The sequence below is a fragment of the Antechinus flavipes genome, chromosome 1 (genome assembly GCF_016432865.1).
Source record: "Antechinus flavipes isolate AdamAnt ecotype Samford, QLD, Australia chromosome 1, AdamAnt_v2, whole genome shotgun sequence".
Taxonomy (NCBI): domain Eukaryota; kingdom Metazoa; phylum Chordata; class Mammalia; order Dasyuromorphia; family Dasyuridae; genus Antechinus; species Antechinus flavipes.
In genome coordinates this window covers 401947853-401971254 of record NC_067398.1, presented here as the reverse complement: position 1 = coordinate 401971254, position 23402 = coordinate 401947853, and the positions used below count along the sequence as shown (strand labels likewise).

The window sequence follows — 23402 nt, the reverse complement described above, 5'->3', positions numbered from 1 at the left end:
CAACTAGATATCAATTTTACATATACACTATTTCATGATCACTCTCCATTCTACCCTCTTTCACAAAAATGTACATAACATGTACATTGTACAAAAAATGTACAATGGCAGTCAATATTTTAAGCACATTAAATATTCACATCATTCATAATGAATTTGATGACATAAAAATAGATAAGTTTTTATCTGTTAAGTTTATGACATTACAATTCTATGATTCTTGACAACTGACTGACCCAAGATACAAATATTATTCCCCTAAGGAAAAAAAAATGTATACAGCAAAAACTCTAACCCCTCCCCCTCAAATTCTCAAGTGCTACACTTTCAAATATAAATCCCCCCCCCCCCAAATCCTAATGAATGCATTCCTGTCTATGGTCTGTCACATTGTTTAAGTCAAGTTTGAAACAATACATTTTAAGGCTTATGCATTAATCCTCAAAACAGGAGATAAACTAGGTACTCTTGGGGAATGAAGAAACCAATCAATATATACATGTGTGTATATGTGTGTGTGTGTATGTGTGTGTGTGTGTGTTTGTGCAGTAATAGTAGTAGCAGCAGCAGCAGCAGCAGCAGTAGTAGTAGTAGTAGTAGCATCTGATCTCTATCTATTTACATCCAAAGGGATATAATCTGACAAAAAGAGGAAAAATTGTTCTGCTCAGGTATAAAAGACAAAAAGGTAAGGTTAAAGGTCAAAAGATCTAATGTTAAAAGAAGTTTCAGCTCTACACAGGGAGTAGCTTTCTAGACATTCAATTATTTAATTTAAAAAAGTGATTAAACTGCTCCAATATGCTTCTATATCCTCCTTTGTTAGGCACTAAGGAATGGAATGGGATAGTATAATAAACCCCAGCTTAAGGGATCTTAAGTTCTGCTGGGGACGCATATACAATTAAATTTAAAGAATATGTGAAGTAATTTCTGAGAGCTCAGGAAGAGAGCACTAACAATTCCAAAGAGCTATACAGGCTTCCTGGAGGAGGTGTCACATCTTAGCCAATGGAGCTGTCCAAGGATGAAATAGGCTGGCTGTCTTTTACAATATGAAATTCCCAGGTGCCAAGAGTCTTTAGACTGAGAACAGATTGATTTTCAGAATTTCTGTAAAAGGAACTTTTGCATGGTATAAGTGATTGAACTAGATGACATCTAGAGGTCCTTGCAACTCTAAATTCTATAACAAAATGAACTCATATCATACATTAGTATAAAAACTATAATCAGGATTCATCTATCACTTTTGCTACATTTGAAGCTATCAGATTTGGTATTATTTTGATCTTCAATCCAGTTAGAATAAATAGGAAAACCAATGAAGATACTTTGTATACATTTTCTTAATCTAGAAAAAGTTAAAATGTTAAAACCAAAATGCCTTTATTTCAACCCTGAAACAAGAGAAAAGCAAAATTCTTAGAGAAGATCAATAAAGACTATCAGAATGCCTGTCCTACATGGATAACTGTTCCTCCCAGGAAGAGAATGCTTACTGGGGAAAAATTACATGAATTTCATATCTGCACTTAATGCCAAGAAAACTAAAGCACAGTTCATTCACCTAGTCACAGCCAACACAAAACAATCTGAATCTAGAAACCATTATTGCAGACCCAAATCTTTATGGTTAAGATTATTTACAGCAATGTAGGTTCCAGAAATTTACTCATTTATCACCAAACAAAGTGGAATTTTGCTCAATATAAATCTTTTTTCTAATATACTCTCTCTACTGTCCTTATTAATTGAAAAAGAACACAGGCATGAGTAATCAAAACAACCAGGTAGTCAAAACTGATTGATGTTATATTAAGAGTCACAGAACCATAGAGCCATCAGAGGAGGCTTTGTAATGTATATTTATACTTAGATTTGAATATGTTTAACTCATCTGAAAAATCACTTGTTCAAATAATGATTTGTGAAGACTAAAGTAACGTTGAAAAACTGTCCATTTTCCTTGTTTTGTCTCCTCTAATATCTCCAAAACTGTTCCATGGAAATTGCTTTTTTTAATTTTCAGATTAATACATAGTTTACATTCTCTCAAAACTTCTTAAAGGGGCAATAATTATGAATTTAGGTTATGAATAGCAATTATGAATCAAAATAATTATGAATTCTTTTCAGCATACACATTTTGGAGGCAGTAATACTATGAAATTAGAAAGAAACACAAAAAATATTTTAGCAGATTTTAACTTCAGAATAAACTTAAGAATAAGATTATCTATAATTAAGAATGAACTGTATTTAAGACTACTGATCACCCTCAAAAAGAGGAAAACTTAAAAACTTTATTCTGTTACTTTAGTTTCTATTTAACTAATTTCATGAGTGAAATAAAATCTGTGGCTGTCAGATGCTATGTTGAATAAAAAGTCAATAATAGAGGAAATGTTACTAAAAGAGCAGAATGAATTATTGTGCCTGAATAGTTAGCATTTATACAGCATTTACAAGTTTGTAATTCCCAATACAATCCTGAGAGGTGACTGCTAAGCTCTCTCCATCCTGTTCTATAGGTGTCTCAAGTCCAAGTCAAAGGATTTTAGAGTCAGGTTGTTTCACTACCTTATTGAAGATGAGAAAAGATAAGAAAAGAGGGGAAATACTATATAAATGTTAGTTGAATCTGACATTTTTTTCTCTCTCAACTTTTTATTTTTCCTTTTCCTTTAGAGCAATAGCCTAAGAGACTACCAACCCACATTGTTTAGGACAATACATGCTAGCCAGTGTTCTTTCTCCTGCCTTAGCCATGTAAGCTACTGTTGGTAAAAATTTTTTATTGAGACTCAATCTCCTTTATTTCACCATAAAACAACTCTAGTGCAATAGATTATAGGATAGAAGGAAACAAACAAAAGGAAATTAAGTCCTAGAATCAGGCAACAAGCATTCATTGAAAGTAAAATATTGGGCTGTTCTTGATTAAGATGACACTACAGACCTACGCATCATTGCTAGGATATGAACCCAGGGTCAGTTATATAAAAATGACTGGTGTGTTAAGTCCTACCATTTTCAAAAACTGGGAAATTCACTGGATTTGGACTGAGAGAGACTGAGTTTAAATGCTGACTCTCCCCCTACTGTTAAAATGACCATTAGCAACTAACCAGATTTAGATCTCTGAGCCTCAGTTTTCATAGGCATAAGATGAAGGGATTGGAGTATACCATGGGCTCTTGTCCCTTTACGCAATTTTCTAACTTTGCAATATTTTAATTAAATAATTTATCTATCCCAGTCAGCTAAGTTTATCAAGATTCAGTCTGATAGGAGATAAAGAGTACAATTCCACAAAACACTCTTCTGTGTTAAACCTATAAAAGGTGGAGTATCTTTCAAATTGATTTGTTTTCTATAATATAAAAAATCATTTCTCATATTTAATGGCTTTGATTCTAAAGAGTGGCTCATAAAAGCAATTAACTTATAATAAATAAAAAAAATTAATTCACCATATCAGCTCTTAAAGGATATTTATTTAAACATTTCAATTTTTTTTTGGGGGGGAGGAATTCCCATTAACAGAAGAAACTTTATTAGGCCATAAAGTATGGCTACTGATTAGTAATTTGATGATTGTCCTGACAATAATAACAAATAAAATCCCATTTTCTAAGTGTAAAACTTGTAAACATAACACAATAATAGAAATAAACAGTCCAGATATGATAATAAAATATATCTTTCACTATCAAAAACCATAAAAATAATTCACTAATAAGTTTAAAAGCATCTTCTGATTTACAGAATTTTACTATATGACGTAGAATATATTTTATTTTCTATTACAATATTCTTTGTCACCACTATCTTATCGGATTCACTACCTATGAGTAGTTAAATTATGTGATAGGAGCAGGGAGGGAATAAGTATTTATATAGATCCCACTATGTGCCAGGCACTTTGCTAAGTGGTTTACAGATATTATCTCATCTGGTGGAGGCAAAATAATATTCCATGTCAATAGAACAGTTTAAAAGGTTTCAATTAAGTTTCTTTCAATAAGCAGTAAGTTGCTTTACTTTGTTTTCTTAAAAGTTATTTATTTTTTAAAAAGTCATTTATAGGATTATTTTTGGATGATACTTCCCTTTTCTTTAAATTGAGTGAAATTGTGCCATCTCAATAAAAGACAGCTTGCCCTATCAAAGTACCTTTCCTCTAATCTTGTCGTATCTTTCTTAAAATATTGAGGTTAACAAAGAAATGTTTACTATTTTTTTCCCATAATATAAACAGATCTAATTAGATCATTCACAGTGACAACTCAAAGGAAGAAAAGAAATCACTCTAACATAGATGACAGGTTAAACATATTCATAAGTTTGGCAAGTTTAAGATAGACTATGTAAATGGTATTATAAGTATAAATGTGGCTAAAAGTGTCATTCTCAGAATAAGTTATGAACAAAAGCATAAAATTAATAATTTTTGTCATATTTTATTCTTGTTTGGAAGGACAGGGGCTATAACCAAGTGACAAGACCATGAACCAATGGAAAGAGAAATATGCTGCAGTGACCCAGTGACATTTCAGGACTGACACAAAACCTTTCTGTTCTCTCTTTTGATGCCAACCTAAAAACATATTAGCAGGTTAAAAATAATGCATTTACGTAAGCACATCACCCTTTTAAAGTCCTGTATGCTTAAATAGTAGGTCATGAAAAACTGATTTATTACCACAAGTATAAATCACAAAAATAGATTGGCGATAAAAATTATGAGTCCCAATGGAGTTTAGAATTAATGGAAGCAAATCACTGGACATAAGAGGCAGTGTCATATAGTGGGGTAAAAGTACTAAGTTAGAGGAGTCTTTAGATTTGGGTCATTATATTGGTTCCACTACCAATTAGCAACATAACTTTGGGCAAATCATTTCTGAGATAATAGGTTTTTTTCATCTGAAAAAGACTAGATTAAAAGTATTTTTCAGGTATAACATTTTATGATTTATTCTGCTACCCATGGTGATTTGTTTGTTTTGTTTGTGGTTTTCTCCCTTAACATTAGATGAGCAAAAATAATTCTTAACCAATTTTGGGGGGTGGTAAAATATAATTAAAGCATAGATACAAATGCAAAAAACAAAAAAAAACCACAAAAGTTCCATAGTGGTGGCAAAAACTCTGACCTAACTGAAATAAAGAAGTCATCATTTTATTGAATTCTTACCTATTTAAAAAAAAAAAAAAAAACTCTGGATCATTGCCTGGAGTTCAGAAACTGAGATGAGGGAATGGTGGAGAAAATAGGAGAAAGAAAGAGTATAAAAATTATGGATGAGCCAGAGGCAGAGTTCACTAGGCAGATAAAGTTCCTGTGGTAGAAGGTGGAGCACAACCTTGAAATTATTATTTTTAGCCTGTTTTTATAACTACCAATTTATAAATCTTGGACCTTGAAAATATTAGAAAACACACACATACCCCCCACACAACTACTCCTCACCAAGAATCCATTTTCCCCAATCAAGTGTTTGTATCTTAGAAAGGCACTTCAGAAATCAGATGACAATTTACTGCTGGAATGCCAAGAACATTTATTTAGACAACCCTGAATCTCTTGCTTACCAGCCTCTTTCATGTTTGATCTTCAAAACACCTTCCAGTTCTAAATTCTATGATCCTATGATTTCCATGGCAGATTAGAGTCACCTCATTTGTGCCTCCCCTTCCCAAAAAAACCCCACTTCCTTCTAATTTCCCCTAGTTATTCTAACACAAACTGATAGCTCTTCTAACTCGGTCAGATACCACTCTTCTAGATGCTAGATCAAAAGATCTAGGTCATTAGTAAGGAGTTAAGAGTTATCTTTACTAAGAAAGAAGAGCAAAGAAGCTTCAATGATGTAAAATCAGACTGCAACAGGGCAATGGCTTCCTACTTGTAACTCAAACCTACTTTGGCTCCTGGACCAAGTCATACACCTAGTCCCCAAGGGAATGCAGGAAGAATGCAAATATGTTGATTATCTGGTTCAGCTCAGGGATTGGATTGAACAAAAAAGGGAGACAAGAGAGACAGATAGACAGAGACATGAAGACACAGAGACAGACTACGAAGGAAGAGACAGAATAAGAAACCCTAATATGCATCAGATTGTTTTGGGGTCACCTAGACACTGCTTTTATGGATTATTCAGACCTAATTACTTGGTCTCCTTACTCTCTATAGTAAAGCTGTAATTTAGTCTTTTCTTGGTAGCCCCCAAATTTCATCTTTGGGTCATAAAAGAATTTCTAATGGACAACCATTAAATACAACACACAGAATCTGTTCTGTGACAGGTGGCAGTGGTGGGGTAAAAAAGGCAGGATAGAATTTAGCTTACTTAGGAGAGTGAAGTGAAACATTTTTTGATCTAAAGAAAAATGAAATATTAACCTAATAAAAACTATAAGGATTCTTCTGTACATTTCACTTAAATTTTGCATGCAAAAACCCGGCTTTCAACTTTACCTCTAAGATCAGAAGGGATAATAGAAGAGAAATCAAATCCAATTTGACACTGAAAAGCCAGCATGTATTCTAAAAACTGTCCTATTGGCCTGAGTCAAACAATCCTGCCTTTGAAAAAGAAAAAAAAAAGGCACACGCCATATATCTTCTGTTATCTGTATCTGTAGCTTCTACAGTAGATATAACTTCTGTCTCTGATTATCTTTCTGGAACTACTGAAGAAACCTAATAAATTGCTCCCTGTAACCCAGATTACTGAACTGATTTTACCAAATCTCTTGGGATTTGCTTTTAAAAGTCAACTGAGAAATATCAATTCCTTTCCTTTCCTGAAGCCATCTGCCTCCTGAGACTAGAAGTGCCTTTCTGGATCAAAGCAAAGCCCCTACTTCTTACCTCCTGCCATTTGGCTGCTTTCATGCAAGGGGTTCCCCCCCTCTGCCTGGTAAGCTCGGTCCCACATTAGCATCAAACCACCAAGCCTTCTCCATCAAACCTCACTTCTTTAACAACCTTTTCTTGAAAAGGCATCCCTTGTATAACTGCCCTTCCTTTCTTTCCTATGGTCCTCAGAGACCAATTCAATCATCACCTCTAGCCACTGGCGGCGATTTCTTCCTTAAACCCAAGTCGTCATCAGAATCTCCCCCCACCCCACCCCCCACCCCTCTACACACATACATACACACACACACACACACACACAAACAAACATACATATATTGAAGAGAGGGAGGCAAGAGCCTAGAGATAGGGACATAGCGATACCGACCTAGCCCGCCCGGTTCTCCTTCTTCGGGTTTCCAGCGGTGAGTCTGCATTTTCCTGGCCTCCTCTTCGCTTTGAAACAACGCATCCAAAGCGAGAGCAGACTAGCACAGCTTATGCTGACCCCGCTGCCGCTACCCTCGAGATCCCCCCTCCTCCTCCTCTTCCTCCTCCTCCTCCTCTTCCTCTTTGGAAGAGTGCGTGAGCGGCTGGGGATTGAGAGGGAGTGGAGCTGCTGGGAGCAACGGGAGGAGGAGAAGGAGGGGCTGCCAGGGCCAGGCTCGCGCGGGATCTGGGGAGGAGTGGGAAGGAGGAGGAGCGGGGTGCACAGGGAGGGGGGCGGTAGTCACATCGAGCGCCTCAGCCCCTGTTGCTTGCTGCTGCTGCTGCTGCTGCGGTGGCAGAGGGGACCCCCCCCCCCCCCCACCCACCGCGGCGTTGCGCTGCGCAGAGCATTCCAGGGCGTTGGGGCACTGGAGAATCCACCCGCGCTGCTTAGTGTCTCTTCAAGCAACAAGCATTTTCCCTCGTTTTCCACCTCCCCCCAACCTTTCACATCAAGTAAGGGAAGATTCCAATTTCTGCCAGTCTGTCCCACTCTCGGTTCATCCTGCTTCCCCACAACAAGCGGTCCAATGCCTAGGGAATCCAAGCAGCTCTCGCCGGCTCGAGGTGAGCAGCTGTTCCCTCTCTCCCTCCAGTCACCAGGACAAGGAAAGTCCCAAGAGAAGGGCCTGCTGTAAGAGGGAGGGTTCCATTTTCATGACGGCAGGAGCCTGTCAAGTGTTCCTCTTCTAAAAATCTACCACGATTGTACGTGACTTGCTAGCAACATTTGCCTCTCCATCGATTCCCAGGGAAAAAACATGGAAGAATTTTCCCACCGTTATGTTGACATTTTAAATGCTAACTCATTTTTCAGTCTCCCATCTCCCCCCTACTCTTAAAATGTTCAGTAGGCCTGGATTAGTATTAACAAGCCATTGCTTTCAGTCCCAGTTTCTATCCTTGGTTAGTCCATACCTCTCTTTCCTTTCTCTAACTCATGCATACATTTAAAAAGCAACAGAAACAACAAAAACTACGAATACAGGAGCATTTAGTGCAGATAGATTCAGAGTTTTATTCCTCCATTTTGACTGCTAAAAGTCATACAAAAGGACTGAACAAAGCACACTTCCCAAAAGCTATTTAAATGTTAAGACAGTAAAACATAATGCCACCACACATGGGTTCCTTACACACACCCATAATTTAGCTCAAATATAATCATAATTGTATGTAAGTAATATGACATATACTGAATATTCAAATATTTTAAAGGAATTTTAAAGAGCATTGAACTTGAGAATTACAGAAAGACCTTCAGTTTGAATTCAGCTTAGCTACTTTCTATTTATAAACTTAGGCAAATCACTTAACCTCACTGAATCTCAATTTCCTTTTCTGTAAAACTAGACCAGGTAATGTACCATATGACCTCTAATTTGATCCTCAAATTCCAATTTGACTTTTAAGATATGACCTATTCTTCCTCTTTCCTCCTTCCCATCAGCACCCCATAGTAAGATTTAACAGCCATGATAAATTAGAAGAAAAGAACTTAACTGGGAACCAGGAAACGTGAATTTTAATCCTAGCTATCAGTAACTTTCTGTGGAGCTTTAGGTAAATCACTCAAAGTCTCTGAATTTTTACTCCTTCATTAATAATAGGGTTTAGACAAAATGATCTTTAAAGTCTCTTCTAGTTCTATTAGTTATTTATTCAAAATGTTTATTCACAGAGTGTCTTCTCTGAAGTCTTAAAATTCAAAATGGGCTGGGTTTGCTTTAGAGTAGACAGCAGGATTTACTCAGATTTTAGCCTTTTCTGGAATATGCATGACTCTATACCAGATTATCATTTCCCTTAGTTCCCTCCCCTTCCTATCAACTTTGCCCCAGTCCAGACCTATTCAGTATGGAGGCCTCTGGGAGGATGTGGAGTTAGGGAAAAATCCTCTCACATATTGGCCTGAGAGCTGTTCCAGTTTCCAGTGACATGTGTGTCCACAGCCTGCCAAGTGAGCCATCAATGTTCCACTAGATAATCAGTAAAGTCACTACTTCCTTTAGATGACATATGCTATATTTCATAACCACCTTCTTTTATTTAATAAGAAAAAGGTAAAAGGAATACATTCCAAATGTCACCTTTAAGTTATCTCTATTTTAAAATGCATTATTATCCTACTTTGATGAAAGAACTTTCCATTAGAAAATGAGATGGTAAAGTTGAAAACCTCCAAAACCCAGTAAAATGATCACTCATAGTAGTGGCAACTCAGTAGCCATTCCACCTTTAGTTTATTAGGGAGTGTGAGGAGAAAAGAAACATTTGTTTGCTTGGTTTTTTTTAAACTTAGTTAGCAATGGTCAAAAAGATTTATTAATGATGACTTTGCCCCCTACTTGCTCTATGCAAGGCATATTTGATAGATCTTATTATTCTCCAATATATATCCCCTCAAATCTTATTACAATAGAAAGGCTGTACAGCTGGCTCCTTTTACCTGATAGAGGAATGAAGAAAAACCAACAGGAGAAAGGGGGATGGGGAGAGAAAGGAGGTCGAGGAAGAGGGGGCAGGGAGAGAGAATGTGAAAGAATGAGAGAAAGAGAGAATGAGAGACAGAAACAGAGAGAGACAGAGACAGAAAGATAGAGAGAGAGAGAGAGAGAGAGAGAGAGAGAGAGAGAGAGAGAGAGAGAGAGAGAGAGAATGAGAGAAAGAGAGAATGAGAGAGAGAGAGAGAGAGAATGAGAGAGAATGAGAGAGAATGAGAGAATCTCATTGAGAGCCAGTGGGAAGCCGGCATGTTTCCCTACCCTCCCAACCAGAAAAAGAGAGGGGGGTGGGGGTGGAGCTCGTTTAAGGAAAGATCACATCATCGCCTTGGGGGAGGAGGGGGTGGCTCCAAGAGTGGCAACGTGTGTGTTGCACATCAATGCATTCTACTAGAGGAGAGCCACTCGGAGGACACCGACACCCATCCAAAGAGAGAGTGGGAGGGGAGAAGAGAAGAGGGGGGCCGCCTCTTAGGCACCGGGAAGATAAGAAACCTTCAATTCAGATTTTTAGCTCCAGACAGTCCCAAAGCTGCCAATCATGACCTTCCCTTTTTCCAAGATTTTGATCCGCCCCCCACCCCATACACATACATATCTGGCCACTTCATACCCTTTTTTCTGTTAATCTGGGTACATTCTACTCAAATAAACGCACTCCCACCCCCAAATGGCAGCACTACAGTTGTTGTGGTTCCTTTGGTGGTCTTGGATTCCCCAGATCCTCAATCCCGGGGTAGCAAGTTCACTCACCAGATCTGAAAAACGCCGTGATGTCGGCCAAGTCCTTGGCTGCCTCTTCCGCCCCTTCACCTGCATTGCCTCCGCCGCCGGCGCTCGTGCTGGTGCTGGTGGTGGCAGTCGCCGAGGAAGAGGAGGAGGTGGTGGAGGCGGCGGCAGGGTTAGTGCTGCTGCCGCTACCGCTGCCGCTCATGGCTGCGGTGGCGGCTCCTCCGGGCAAGACCCCTCCTTCCCTACCGCCCCTCTCCACCTCCTCCTCCTCCTCCTCCTCCTCCACCTCCACCTCCTCCTCTTCCTTTTCTTCCTCCTCCCCCCAGCGAGCTCGTCTCGGGGTCCGGGGAGGAAGGTCCGCCCGCGCGAGGTCTTCTCTTGCAGTCCCTGCTTTGGCTCCCGGGTACCCCTGGCCGAAGCTGTTGAGGCAGGGACAGCAGTGATCCGAGGCAGCTCAACGTTGTTCTCCCGGGGCCAGAGGAGGAGGAGATCGTGGAGAAGCGGCGGCCAGCTGGCCAGCTGGGCAACCGGCAGCAGAGAGAAGAAGCAGGAGTCTGGACTGGTGCTGGCGGCGGCGGCGGCTGCTCCCCACAATGATCACAGAGACATATAAGTGTATCCGATGGAGGGCACGTAGCTCGTTGGAAGACGAAGCCAGCAAGCTCTGCTCGACAGCCTACCTTCCACCGAAGGGCCGGCTGGGGACCGGCAGGGGCTCAGCGGCGCCCGTGGGGAGGAGGCGGCAGTTCCAGACACACAATTGCAGAGGGGGAGGGGAAAAGGGGGTGGGGAAAGGTGCTTGGGGAGAGGGGAGGGAAGGGTGGGGAAGGGAAGGGGTACAATTCGTATAGCAGGAAAGGGGGGAAGGAGGAATTTGCCACTTCTTCAGGAATCAGGAACCCCAGTGGCGGCTGCTATCCTCCATCTTGATTTCAAATAGGGGAAGAAGGAGGGGGAGGGGAAAATCACAGCCGAGAGAACAAGGGTAAAAGGAAAAGGGGGGTGGGAAGGTGGGGAGGGAGGGCTTCGGGAATTTCCGGCGAAGATCGCCTAGGAACCGGAGCTTGGACTCGGCTGGTAGGAGGAGCCGAGATGAGGAGGAGGAGGTGGAGTCTGACTCCAAAGAGGTGGAGCTCCGCTCTAGCTCTAGCTGCAGTCTTTAGTGGGGGTCAGAAACTGGCAGCTGAGCTTGCCCCACGGCTTGGAATGAGAAGACTAGGAGACACGCGCACGCCCAGCGGGTGTCGAAGTTTGGGGCTGGGATCAACTTCCTTTTCCTGTGGGAGATGGAGTGTTGGGGTGTCAAGTTCAAGGGAGTAAGAGCCGCAGATGGCAAAGAGAGTAAGCACTTGAATGAAATTCGAGAGGGGGGGGTCCTCTCGTCCTAGGGCAGACCACTCCTGCCCCCGTGAGGACTGAAGAAAAGTGACTTTTTTTTCCTGCTGCTGGGACCCTAGAGAGTGGATCCCCTTTCCTTCCAAATACTTTTCCACTACTGCTACCACCCCCACCACCGTCTTTTTACAGATCGAAATGAAGTCAGATCTTCCCACCCTCTCATATTTGCCTCACCCTCATCCCACTCCCATCCGCTAAATAGATGAGAAGCTAATAGGGATGATAGGAAGGTTCTAGGGGAAAACGGGAGGTGAGGGCTCTATCTCCCTGTAAAAAAGATCTTTCTTTTATGGCGTCAGTGTCTAGCTACAAATATTACTATGCTAAGTGACAACAGAAGAGGGAAGAGGGAATTAATGGGGGGGGAAGGGCAGGGAAAGTTTCAAATTGCAGAGAATAATGGTGAGAAGTATAAACTTTAATTAGATGAACAGTCATTTATAAAAGGATAGAAAGGCAGCATGAGGATGGAGAACAATATTGGAAATAAAAAACTAGGGAATTAGTGGTACCTTAGCTTGACGGGGGTCAAGGATCAATAATATAATAGAGATTTCTGGGATATTGGTGAGGGTGTACATGCAGATGTATGCATATGTAAAACCAATTCTTTCAACACATTAAAATATAGCCTCAGACTAAGGTTATTAGAGTTGGGAGGAAACTAAGGAATCTTCTCATCCAAATCTCTCATTCTACAGATGCAGTGAGTGACCAATTGAGTGACAATTCAAGCTCCAAGTAGAAAAGTCCTCTAAGTAGCCAAAGTCAGGAATGAAAATAAAAATTTGAGATTCAACAGAATATTGAAGCTGCAACACAAAATTGATTTATGAAGGGAATATATATATAGAGAACAAGGATTGAAATTTGTATGCACAAGATGATATTTTTAATTCAGAATGCCAGAAATATTTGTTGAATTGAAAAACTCGATTGGATTGAATATAGAATCCTAGAATACTGAGCCTGGGCCTGAATCAACTGAAAAGGAAGAAGGGGAGAAATGCCAAAATCACACTGGTTCACAGCAGTGGTATCAAACTCATAGAAATGGGGTCACTAATCTATATGTAAATCTCCTTAGCATATTGACATACTTTTGGATTTTAGTGCTATGTTGTATTGTATTTTTATTTTTAAAAAAATTATTTCCCAGTTACATTTTTCATCTGGTTTAGGAGGTACTTGGGAATGTTGTAGGATGTATGCTGTTTGTGTACTGACTGACACATAACATCCAGAAAATCTGACTTGGGGCACTCAACAAGAGAACATTCAAACCCTTCTAAAAAAACCTTCTACAAGAGGTCCTATCAGAACTTGCCCAGCAATGTACCTAGTATCATAGGGCTTCCATAGTCCAGGTGACTTTAAATTAAATTGAAACTATCAGGATCTTGTGAGAACCCATGGCACAGAATTGCTGCTCAGGGTTAGATTTATGAGTATTCAGAATAGTTTTTCATATTACCTAAAATTTTCCTCATTTCTTTGGCAATTATCTTGATCAAAAAAAAATTTCACTGAAATGCAAATAAAATAATGCCTGTGGTAACACATTATTATTGTCATCATTATTTTCAATTCATTAGCATAGAACTTTAAATTTTATCAAGTATTTTCCTTAAAATAACCCTATGAAGCAAGTAGAACAAGCATTATTTGGCCATTTGACTAATGAACAAATTAAGTTTCAGAAAGTTTAATTGACCTGCTCAGGATTAAACATTTAGTTAATATGTCTGCCATGTACAAGGTACTATGTTAGGCAATTGGGCAGATACAAAAATAATAAGAGCTATAAAATATTTTAGGGGAGATAAAACATACATATATATGTACATATACACACACAGATTATACACACACACACACACATTTAATATAGGCATCTAGATGGTGCAATGGATACAACACTCGACTAATTGTCAGAAAGACCTCATGAATACTTGTTGTGTAGGCCTGCAAAAGTCATTCAACCTCTATCTGTCATACTTTCTTTCACTGGAAAATAGGGATAATTATTGCATCTACCTTCTGTGTTGTGAAGAAAAAATGAAATATTTGTCATGTACTTTGTAAACCTTAAAGTATAATATAAATGCTATCTATAAATATAAGACAACATAGAATATAAGTAAGAAAAATACTGAGAGGGAACAGTCAATTTTCATTGAGAGAGTATGTGGTGTTTAAGCTTTTTTTTTTTTTTTTTTTAAACAAGATATTTAAGATTTCAACAGGTGAAGATGGGAAAGGGAAAACATTTCAGATATATAAAACTCAAAACTGGGAAAGGTTAGAGTGTTTTTGGGAATGGGAAAGGGGAAAAGGAGAAGAAAGAGAATGAAATTTTATGTAGAACCTGCTATGTGCCAGCACTGTGCTAAACACTTTACCCATTTTTATTTGATCTTTACAATCTTATAAAATAGGTGGTATTGTTCTCATTTTACAGTTGAAGAAACTGAGGCAACAAAGATGAAGTAACTTTTCCAGGGTTACATAATTAGTAAATATCTGAAGCTAAACTCAGGTCTTCTAAAATTCTCACCCAGCACTTTTATCTATTGTGCCATTTGAGTCCCAGGACACAGAATTGTGCCGACTAAGATAGAAAAACTGAAATAGACAGAATGACAGTTACTCCATGAACCTGAATAATAGGAAGGTATGCTGAAAGGCAAATTATGACTCTTTCACAATCTTATCTAGAAAAAATTCAGTAGGAAATATGCCGTAACAGCATACTTACTTAGAACTTACCTATTATTCTCTGGCCACTAAGGTTTAGGTAATTAGGAATGAATAAATGAATCAATATTTATTACATGACAAATATATGAAAAATAAACCAATAATTCTTTGATTCTTAGCACGCTCCACTATTGTTAATATAGAAGAAATCAGCACAGGACTGGAGACTATATTTTGGCTTTTTTTGTTTGTTTGTTTGAGTTGCCATAGCCAAAAAACCCCACCATCCATGGCCAGCTTTTTAAAGTCAAAGGAAGAACTCTTGGATAGAAGAGGTGTTCTTTATCTTTCTGTAGCATAGAACCCTTTGGTAGTATTATGAGTCCATTATAGTGCTTCTTAGAATAATGTTTTTAAATATGCAATATGTTATTTAGGATTATAAAGAGTTATAGTAAAATATGATTTTAAAAACATTTTGAAAAAAGTTCACAGATGCCAGCAAATATCCATTTAACCCATGAAGGTCCATGGATATCAGACTATGAGCCACTAGGCTACAGACCTAGAGTAAGTACATGGAAAGAAGAGCCACAAGGTAACACTGAAATACTAAAGTGATGCTTAGCTGTGAAAAGCCTTGAATATTAGACTAAAGAACATAACTTTACTAGGTAGACATTTATTAGAAATAAAAAGGAACATGAATTCTATGTATAAGGAAAATTGATCTGTTGATGGTAGTTGTTGAAAGTAGTAAAATTTAGAAAACAGGAGGTTATAGACCAAGGAGAGAGTAATGAGGACTTGTCCTAGGGTAGTGGCAATGAGAATGGAAGGAAGAGCATGAATGCAAAAGATTTCATGGAGGTATATTTGATGACATTTAATAAATTATTGGATATGAGGAGTGGTATGGAAGGGACAAAGATAACATTAAGGCATTAAACAAACAAACAAAAATGGAAGGATGGTGATTACAGAATCATGAGATCATATGAATTCTGAGCTGAAAGGGACCTTATAGGTGATTTATTCCTACGTGCTCATTTTACAGATGAAGAAATTCAAGTTTTCACAGTCTTCTGCAACAGATTATATTGGATTAAGTGCTATAGTTAAATAGTGGTTTTGCTTTGCTCAGGGTAACAGAAGTAGAGAATGGCAATGGCAGGACTCAAACTTAAGTCTTCTGGTTCCAGATCCAGTACTTTTCCATTGTGGGGTTACCATCAGAAACTGATTTGGGGAAAAATAATAAGCTCAGTTTTGGATACATTTAGCTTGGAATGCCAGAAGCACATTTATTTGGAAAATGGCCTACAGGCAGCTAGAGTTATGTATCTAGAATAAAGCAGAGACATACAGATAGATTTTACTTGTTTGCATAGAGGTAATACTAAAATCATGGGAATAAATTAAATAGACAAAGAAGAGGGTATAAAAAGAGAAGAGAAGACAGATAGGAAGATTTTTGGAAAATATCCACCACAATAAGCTTGGAAGAATATGAAAAACTAGTGGTTAGAAAAGGAGACAAAAAAATAAGATCTTTAAACAAGTGTAATAGCTTTGAAGCCAAGAAAGAGGAGTATATCCAATAAGAGAAGCATGCAAAAATGTGTAATGCCACAGAGGTTTAAGAAGAATGAAGACTGAAAAAAAGCCATTATTTCTGGTGATTAGGAACTCACTGATGACTTTTTGACAGAAGAATTTTGGTAGCATATTCAGAATGTCAGATTTTAAGGGAATGAGTAGAGCTTGTTGTGAAACGAAAGTTTGACGATGAAGGGAGAAAGAGAAATGGTGTGTTTGCTAGTAGTTCTATAATGCCCTCATTTTTCCCTCAGATAAGAATTTAAAATTTTGCATCATCCCTATCCTAATAGCAATGTAATCTATTGGTTTTAGAGCTGGCTTTGGAATCAGCAAGACATGGGTTCAAGTTCTGCTTCTGTCATCGGTTGTGCAAGTCATTTAATTTCTTAGTGGTGTCAACTTAATATTGGAAAAGAGAAATTCCTCACCCAAGAGTTCCATATGTTTATAAAATCACAGTTCCTATTCTTATCCTAATAGCTTGTTATGCTTAAAATAGTAGATGCAATTTTAAAGCATTTTTTCTTTATATCCCAACTTCTATGTGCCAAATGTCTCATCTACTTTATCCAATGTGTAGTTTTGGTAGCTGGATAAAGGATAATATTGAAGAGAAAATCATATTTTACTTTGTTTTAGGAATAGAGACATGAGCATGTTTATAGGCAGAAGGGAAGGAAAGATTGGAGAATGAGGAATTGCAACCAACAATCATATATATATATATACTAACTAACCCACAAGATATTCAGGTTGCCAAGAATTAGAAATTGGGGAATTAGAAATAGTGGATGAGTAAGAATGGTGAGGCATTCAAGAGTCATGACTAGTAATTCATTAAAATTTTAGATTATTGTTCTCCCTGTATCTGCCTGGCAACTCCTTCATCTTTTTTGCTTGTTTATCATTGATGTTCTAATCCCTTACTGGTCCAGAGTCACCTTTCCTGCTCTTTTCTTCTGCCTCCTGTCTATTCACATAACAAGCTTAGGCATTACCACTTGCATAGATTATCTCAAATGCTTCATGAGCAGTATCCTGCCTCAGACCTTTCCCTTCTCCAAACCATTTTCTGAACAACTACTAGTGATCTTCCTAAAATATGGTACTACTTGTATCACTATTTCTCTATTCAGTAACTCCAGTGGTTTTCTATTACTTCTAGAATCAAATTTGAATTGAAAAGTTTTCCAACATCTGAACTTTGCCTATCTTTCCAGTCTTCTTGTCCATTAATTCCTCCATGGAAATGCTACAGATAGCAGGAAAGCAGCAAATGAGTAGAGAGAGATTAAAAATAAGTAAGAGAGTGGGGTTATATAGGAAGCAAACTGGTAGAAAAGATAGGAAGAAATAAGATCACTTATGGATATAGAGGGATTTTCCTTGGCAAAATTAAGAGTAGGGATGACAAGAAATTGAGTCACTATGAGGAACAAAATATCTTGATTTTGGTTTTGGAATTCTTGAATTTGAGCTGATAGTTGGTGTGCCTAGAGTCATAGCATAGGAGACCCTAAAAATTATAATTACAGTTAGCTTTTGTAGAAGAATATAGGATTTTCTAATATTCAAAATGATTGGTGTAAAATATGAGTATCATCATCAGTCTGTTGGAGATGCAGCTTAATATCTATATTGTTTAGCAGATACTCTCATGTATCCTCAGACCTCATATTAATTTACCAATTATCTGTGCCTTCAGTTGCTTCTCTTTAAAGAGTGTTAATTCAGGGTAGAATCAAAATGGTGGAGAAAAGACAGGTCTCTATTTGACCTTCTCCAACTTCTCTCAAACCAACAGCAGATTAAGCCTCTGAACTGGTTTTTGAGTGACAGAATCCACAAATATTTGGAGTACAACACAATTCCAGAAGAAGATACTATGAAAAAATTTCAGAAGAGGTTTATCTCAATCAGACAAGGGGACAGACTGCCAGACACAGACCACAGTATAGGGAGCTCAGGGCAAGGAGCTGGGAAGGAAAGCCAGAGCATTGCGGCATCCATGTATCAGGGAATCTTCTGTGAGGCTCTTAGGCTATTCTGTCCTGGTTGCAAGTGATAATTTAGCAGATTTACTTCAAGAGAACCAAAAGCAAATACAAAAAGAAGTCAGTCAGCAGAACTGCCCCAACGCAAATTAAAGAAGCTGGCAGGCCTTTGCCTTAAAAGGAGATTTCATCCCTTTAAAAATGAACACAAAAGCAAAAAGAACTCTGACTATAGATAGCTTTTATGAAGAAATAAAAGAACAGACCTCAGACTCTGAGGTTCCTACAAGCAAATCAATTCCAGATGAAGCCCCCAAAACATAAGCTGGTCCCCATTTCACAAGGCTTTCTTGGAAAATTTCAAAAATGATCTTAAATGAGAGTGAGAAGAAAAATGGGGAAAGGAAATGATATCTTTGCAAGAGGGTATGGAAAAGGAAAAACAGAAATCATCTGAAGAAAACTCCTTTAAAATAAATATGAAAAAATGGGAAAAGTATATAACCTTCTACAAAATATATTTGATAAAATAGAAAAAGCATACAACTCCTTACAAAATAGATATGAAAAAGAAACCAATTCAATGAAAACAGAATTTGTGAAATGGAAAAAGTATTCAATGAACAAACCAACTCATTTAAAAATTCAATTGGCCAAATACAAAAGGAGTTTTTTAAAAAGGTAACTAAAGAAAATCATACATTAAAAATTAGAATTGAACAAATGGAAGTGAATGGTTCAATAAGACTTCAAGAATAAGCCAAACAAAACAAAAACAAAAGTGAAAAAATAGAAGAAAATGTGAAATACTTCACTGGAAAAACAACTGATCTGAAAAACAGATCTAGGACAGACAATCTAAGGATTACTGGCGTTCCTGAAAGCCATAATGAAAAAAAAAAGAGCCTAGACATCATCTTTCAGGAAATCATTAAGGAAAACTGCCTTGATGTCCTAGAACCAGAAGGTAAAGTAATCATTGAAAGAATTCACTGATTACCTCCTGAAAGAAACTCCAAAATGAAAACTCCAAGGAATATAGTAGCTGAATTTCAAAATTATCGGACTGAAGAGAAAATATTGCAATTAGCTAGAAAGAAATTATTGAAATATCAAGGAACTGCAATCAGGTTACCCAGGACCTAGCAGCTTCCACCTTAAAGGATTGAAGGGCCTGGAACCTGATATTCTAAAAGGTAAAGGGACTTGGATTGCAGCCAAGATTCAACTATCCAGCTAATGAAGCATTATCTTTCAAGGAAGAAGCTGGTCTTTCAATGACACAGGTGAATTTCATTTATTTCTGATAAAAAGACTAGAGCTGAACAAAAACTTTGATCTCCAAATACAAAACTCAAGAGAAGCAAAAATAAAAAGGAAAGAACTCCTATGAACTATATTTTTGTTATGGATATACTTAGAAAGTGTAGATATAATTTGATTTTATGGTGATATTATAAAAAAGAAAGTAGAGGTAAAAAGGGGAATGAAGGGGCAGCTAGGTGGCACAGTGGACAGAGCACCAGCCCTGACGTCAGGAGAATCTGAGTTCACATCTGACCTAAGACACTTGACACTTCCAAGCTGTGTGACCTGGGTAAGTCACCTAACCCCAACTGCCTCAGCAAAAAAAAAAAAAAAAAAAAGAGGGGGAAAGGGGAATGTATGGGGGAAAAGAGAAAAATGGAAGAAAAATGAGGGAAATCATCTCATGAAGAAGCAAAGAAGACCTATTATAATTGAGGGAAAGAAGGAAGAGGGGTGAACATCGTGTGAATCTTACTCTCATCAGATTTGGCTCAAAGAAAGAATATGAGACATATTTGGCTTCTCAGAGAAACTTGTCTCACCTTATAGGAAAGTGGGAGGGGAAAAAGGAAAGGAAAGGGGAAGGCTAATAGAAGGGAAAACAGAAGTAGTAGGGGAAAGGTATAAGAAAGGGGCAGAGGCTGTAAAGAGGGAAGGCTATTTGAGGTAGGTGGTGGTCAGAAGAAAAATACTGGGGAGGAGGGAAGGAGAAAAGGAAAAAGAAAAGCACAACTTGGGGTAAATAAGATGGCAGGAAATACAGAATTCATTATTTTAACTGTGAATGTGAATAGAATGAACTCTCCCATAAAACAGAAGCAGATAGTAGACTGGATTAAAAGCCAGAATCCTACAATATGTTGTTTACAAGAAACATATTTAAAGCAGAGTCATACATACAGAGTAAAGGTGAAAGTCTGGAGCAGAATCTATTATGCTTCAGGTGAGGTTAAAAAAAAAAAAAAACAGGGATAGCAATCCTGATCTCAGGTTAAGCTAAAGCATACTATTGTAATGATTTTATAAAGTGTTTTCATTGTTCTATCATGAAAAATCTTTTAAAAATGGTATATTGTGCATGCTACTTTTCCTGCCATCTCATCTACTACATGCAGATATAATATATTCTTATATGAAATATATACTACTTTTACATATTCACTTAACTAAAAATGCCATTATCTTTGAGATTTCAAGGGGAAGCATAAATAATTTTCAAAGATAATGAAAAAGTTTAAAATATGTTGAATGGTACTTGAATATTTGTAACTAACTCTCTTGAGCACCACTTAAATCAGTTAAATTTAAATTGGCCTACAGAAATATCATTTTAAGGTCATTTAGAAAAATGTTAGGCCCATCTTACAAGAAACCAGTGTTAGAGCTAAGATCTAAGTAGTTTCTAAGAAGAGTCTCATAATATATATTAGGGATGTAAAGGGATAAAACTCTGAGCAGATGCATTTGGACAACCAAGCACTTCAGGCTAATTACTTGTTGGACAATATTCTATTAGCATATGCTTGGAAAATGGCCTGCCCCACTATTCTGTGCTGGCTCGATCTGTTGGTGTATACAGAGAATTGTAGGAGGAAATTAGAGGGTAGAGTAAGACAAACCAGAGTTACTTTTTGTGGGGAGAAGAAGAGAAAGAAGGCGTGGAGATTGCTGTGTTCATTCCTTTCAATTCTACCCCTAAGACTAAGAATAAAGACCAAGGACTTTTGCTTATCCTGATTCCGGCTGATTCTAAGGCATCTAGGGTGCTAACTCAGCCTTCACAAGGGATATATCTGTGACTGAGATAAAGAATGGAATTTGTTGGTCAAAGGATATGAACAGACAATTTTCAGATGATGAAATTGAAGCTATTTCTACTCATATGAAAGGGTGTTCCAAATCACTACTGATCAGAGAAATGCAAATTAAGACAACTCTGAGATACCATTACATACCTGTCAGATTGGCTAAGATGATAGGAAAAGATAATGATGAATGTTGGAGGGGATGCTGGAAAACTGGGACACTGATGCATTGTTGGTGGAGTTGTGAATGGATCCAACCATTCTGGAGAATAATTTGGAATTATGTTCAAAAAGTTATCAAACTGTGCATACCCTTTGATCCAGCACTGTTACTACTGGGCTTATCTCCCAAAGAGACATTAAAGAAGAGAAAAGGACTTGTATGTGCCAAAATGTTTGTGGTAGCCCTTTTTGTAGTGGTTAGAAACTGGAAATTGAATGGATGTCCATCAATTGGAGAATAGTTGGGTAAATTGTAATATATAAATATTATGGAATATTATTGTTTTGTAAGAAATGACCAGCAGGATGAATACAGAGAGACTTGAAGAGACTTACATGAACTGATGCTAAGTGAAATGAGCACCAGGAAATCATTATATACTTCAACAACAATACTGTATAAGGATGTATTCTGATGGAAGTGGCAGAAATGAGGCTTAGACCAATATATTATATCACATGTCAAGATAAGCTCCTCGTGGATATATGTCTGAGACATAAAAATTTAAATAATAACCAAATTAGAGAATCAAGAAAGAAATTACCTTTCAAACTTATAGCTATGGGAAGAGTTCATAAGCTAACAAGCAGTAGAGGGAGAGGGATTTACAGAAAATAAAATGGACAGTTTTGTTTATATAAAAGTAAAAAAGATTTTTCAATTTAACAAGTGGTTTCTTAATTGTGGGGGGGGAATAAGAGAGAGAACCTAAAACTCAAAAAAATTAGAAACAAATGTAAATTTTTTTTTGTTTTGAATGTAACTGAAGAAAAATGTCAAATAAACAAACAGATAAAACATAAAAGGTTTTGCACAAACAAAACCAACTCAGTTAAAATTATATGGGAAATAGTTCACTGAAAGAAAAAATCTTTTTAGTAAATTTCTCTAATAAAGATCTCATTTTCAACATGTCATTGATTTTATTCAAATTTGTAAGAATAAGAGCCCTCTCCCAATTGATAAATGGTTAAAGGATGTGAACTTAATAAATAAGAACTTAATCAACAAATATTTTGGAAAAAATCCCCAAATTAGTAAAAATTAGAAAAATGCAAACTAAAGTAACTCAAGATCTACCCTATATCCATTATGTTGGCAACTATTTCAACAAAGGAAAATGACAAGTGATGGAGGGACTATATTTTTAAAAAGACCCCATATTTAATTGTTTGAATTGATCAGTCATTCTGGAAAACAATTTGGAACTATGTCTCCAAAATTACTAAACTCTATGTGCCCTTTGATACAATAATATTATTAGGGGATTTGATAGTGGAAGGATGGGGAGAAACATTTATAGTGTATCTGTTATATGCCATTAACATTTACCATGTTAAATGATTTTTTAGAACTATTATTTTATTTGATTAATACTAATAGATCATAGAGCAATTCTTTTGATGGTGGCAAAAGTAAAAACTATTGAAATGACCATCAATTAATAAATTATTGAAAAAATTATGTATATGAATACATTGGAATATTATTGCAATATAAGAAAAAACCAGAAGGGTTCAGTTTCAGAGATATTCATGAAGACTTCTATGAAATGATGCAGAATGAACAACAGAACTATTTATGCAATAACAACTATAGTGTAAAGTCTGACAGACTTAAAAACTCTGTTCTAAGCCATGACATCCACAAATTCTGACAACTGGTGATGAAGCATGCTTCATATCTCCTGACAGAAAGGTAGAATGAAACATAGTTTCCTAATTTAAATTTTTTCTCAATAGCATTTTATTTTTCCAAATACATGTAAAGATA

At 37.3% G+C, this 23402-nt stretch overlaps 1 protein-coding gene across 2 annotated transcripts in view; it reads right to left on the bottom strand.

Moving 5' to 3' along the window:
• The window catches only part of TRIO (trio Rho guanine nucleotide exchange factor), a 485555-nt gene extending 474696 nt beyond the window's left edge, over nucleotides 1-10859 (bottom strand). For both annotated transcript variants that reach the window (XM_051969858.1, XM_051969859.1), the window contains exon 1: nucleotides 10621-10859. In XM_051969858.1, the coding sequence (XP_051825818.1) occupies nucleotides 10621-10801 (181 nt within the window). In that variant the 5' untranslated portion in view covers nucleotides 10802-10859. The remainder of the gene's footprint in view (nucleotides 1-10620) is intronic.
• Nucleotides 10860-23402: the final 12543 nt, after the last annotated feature.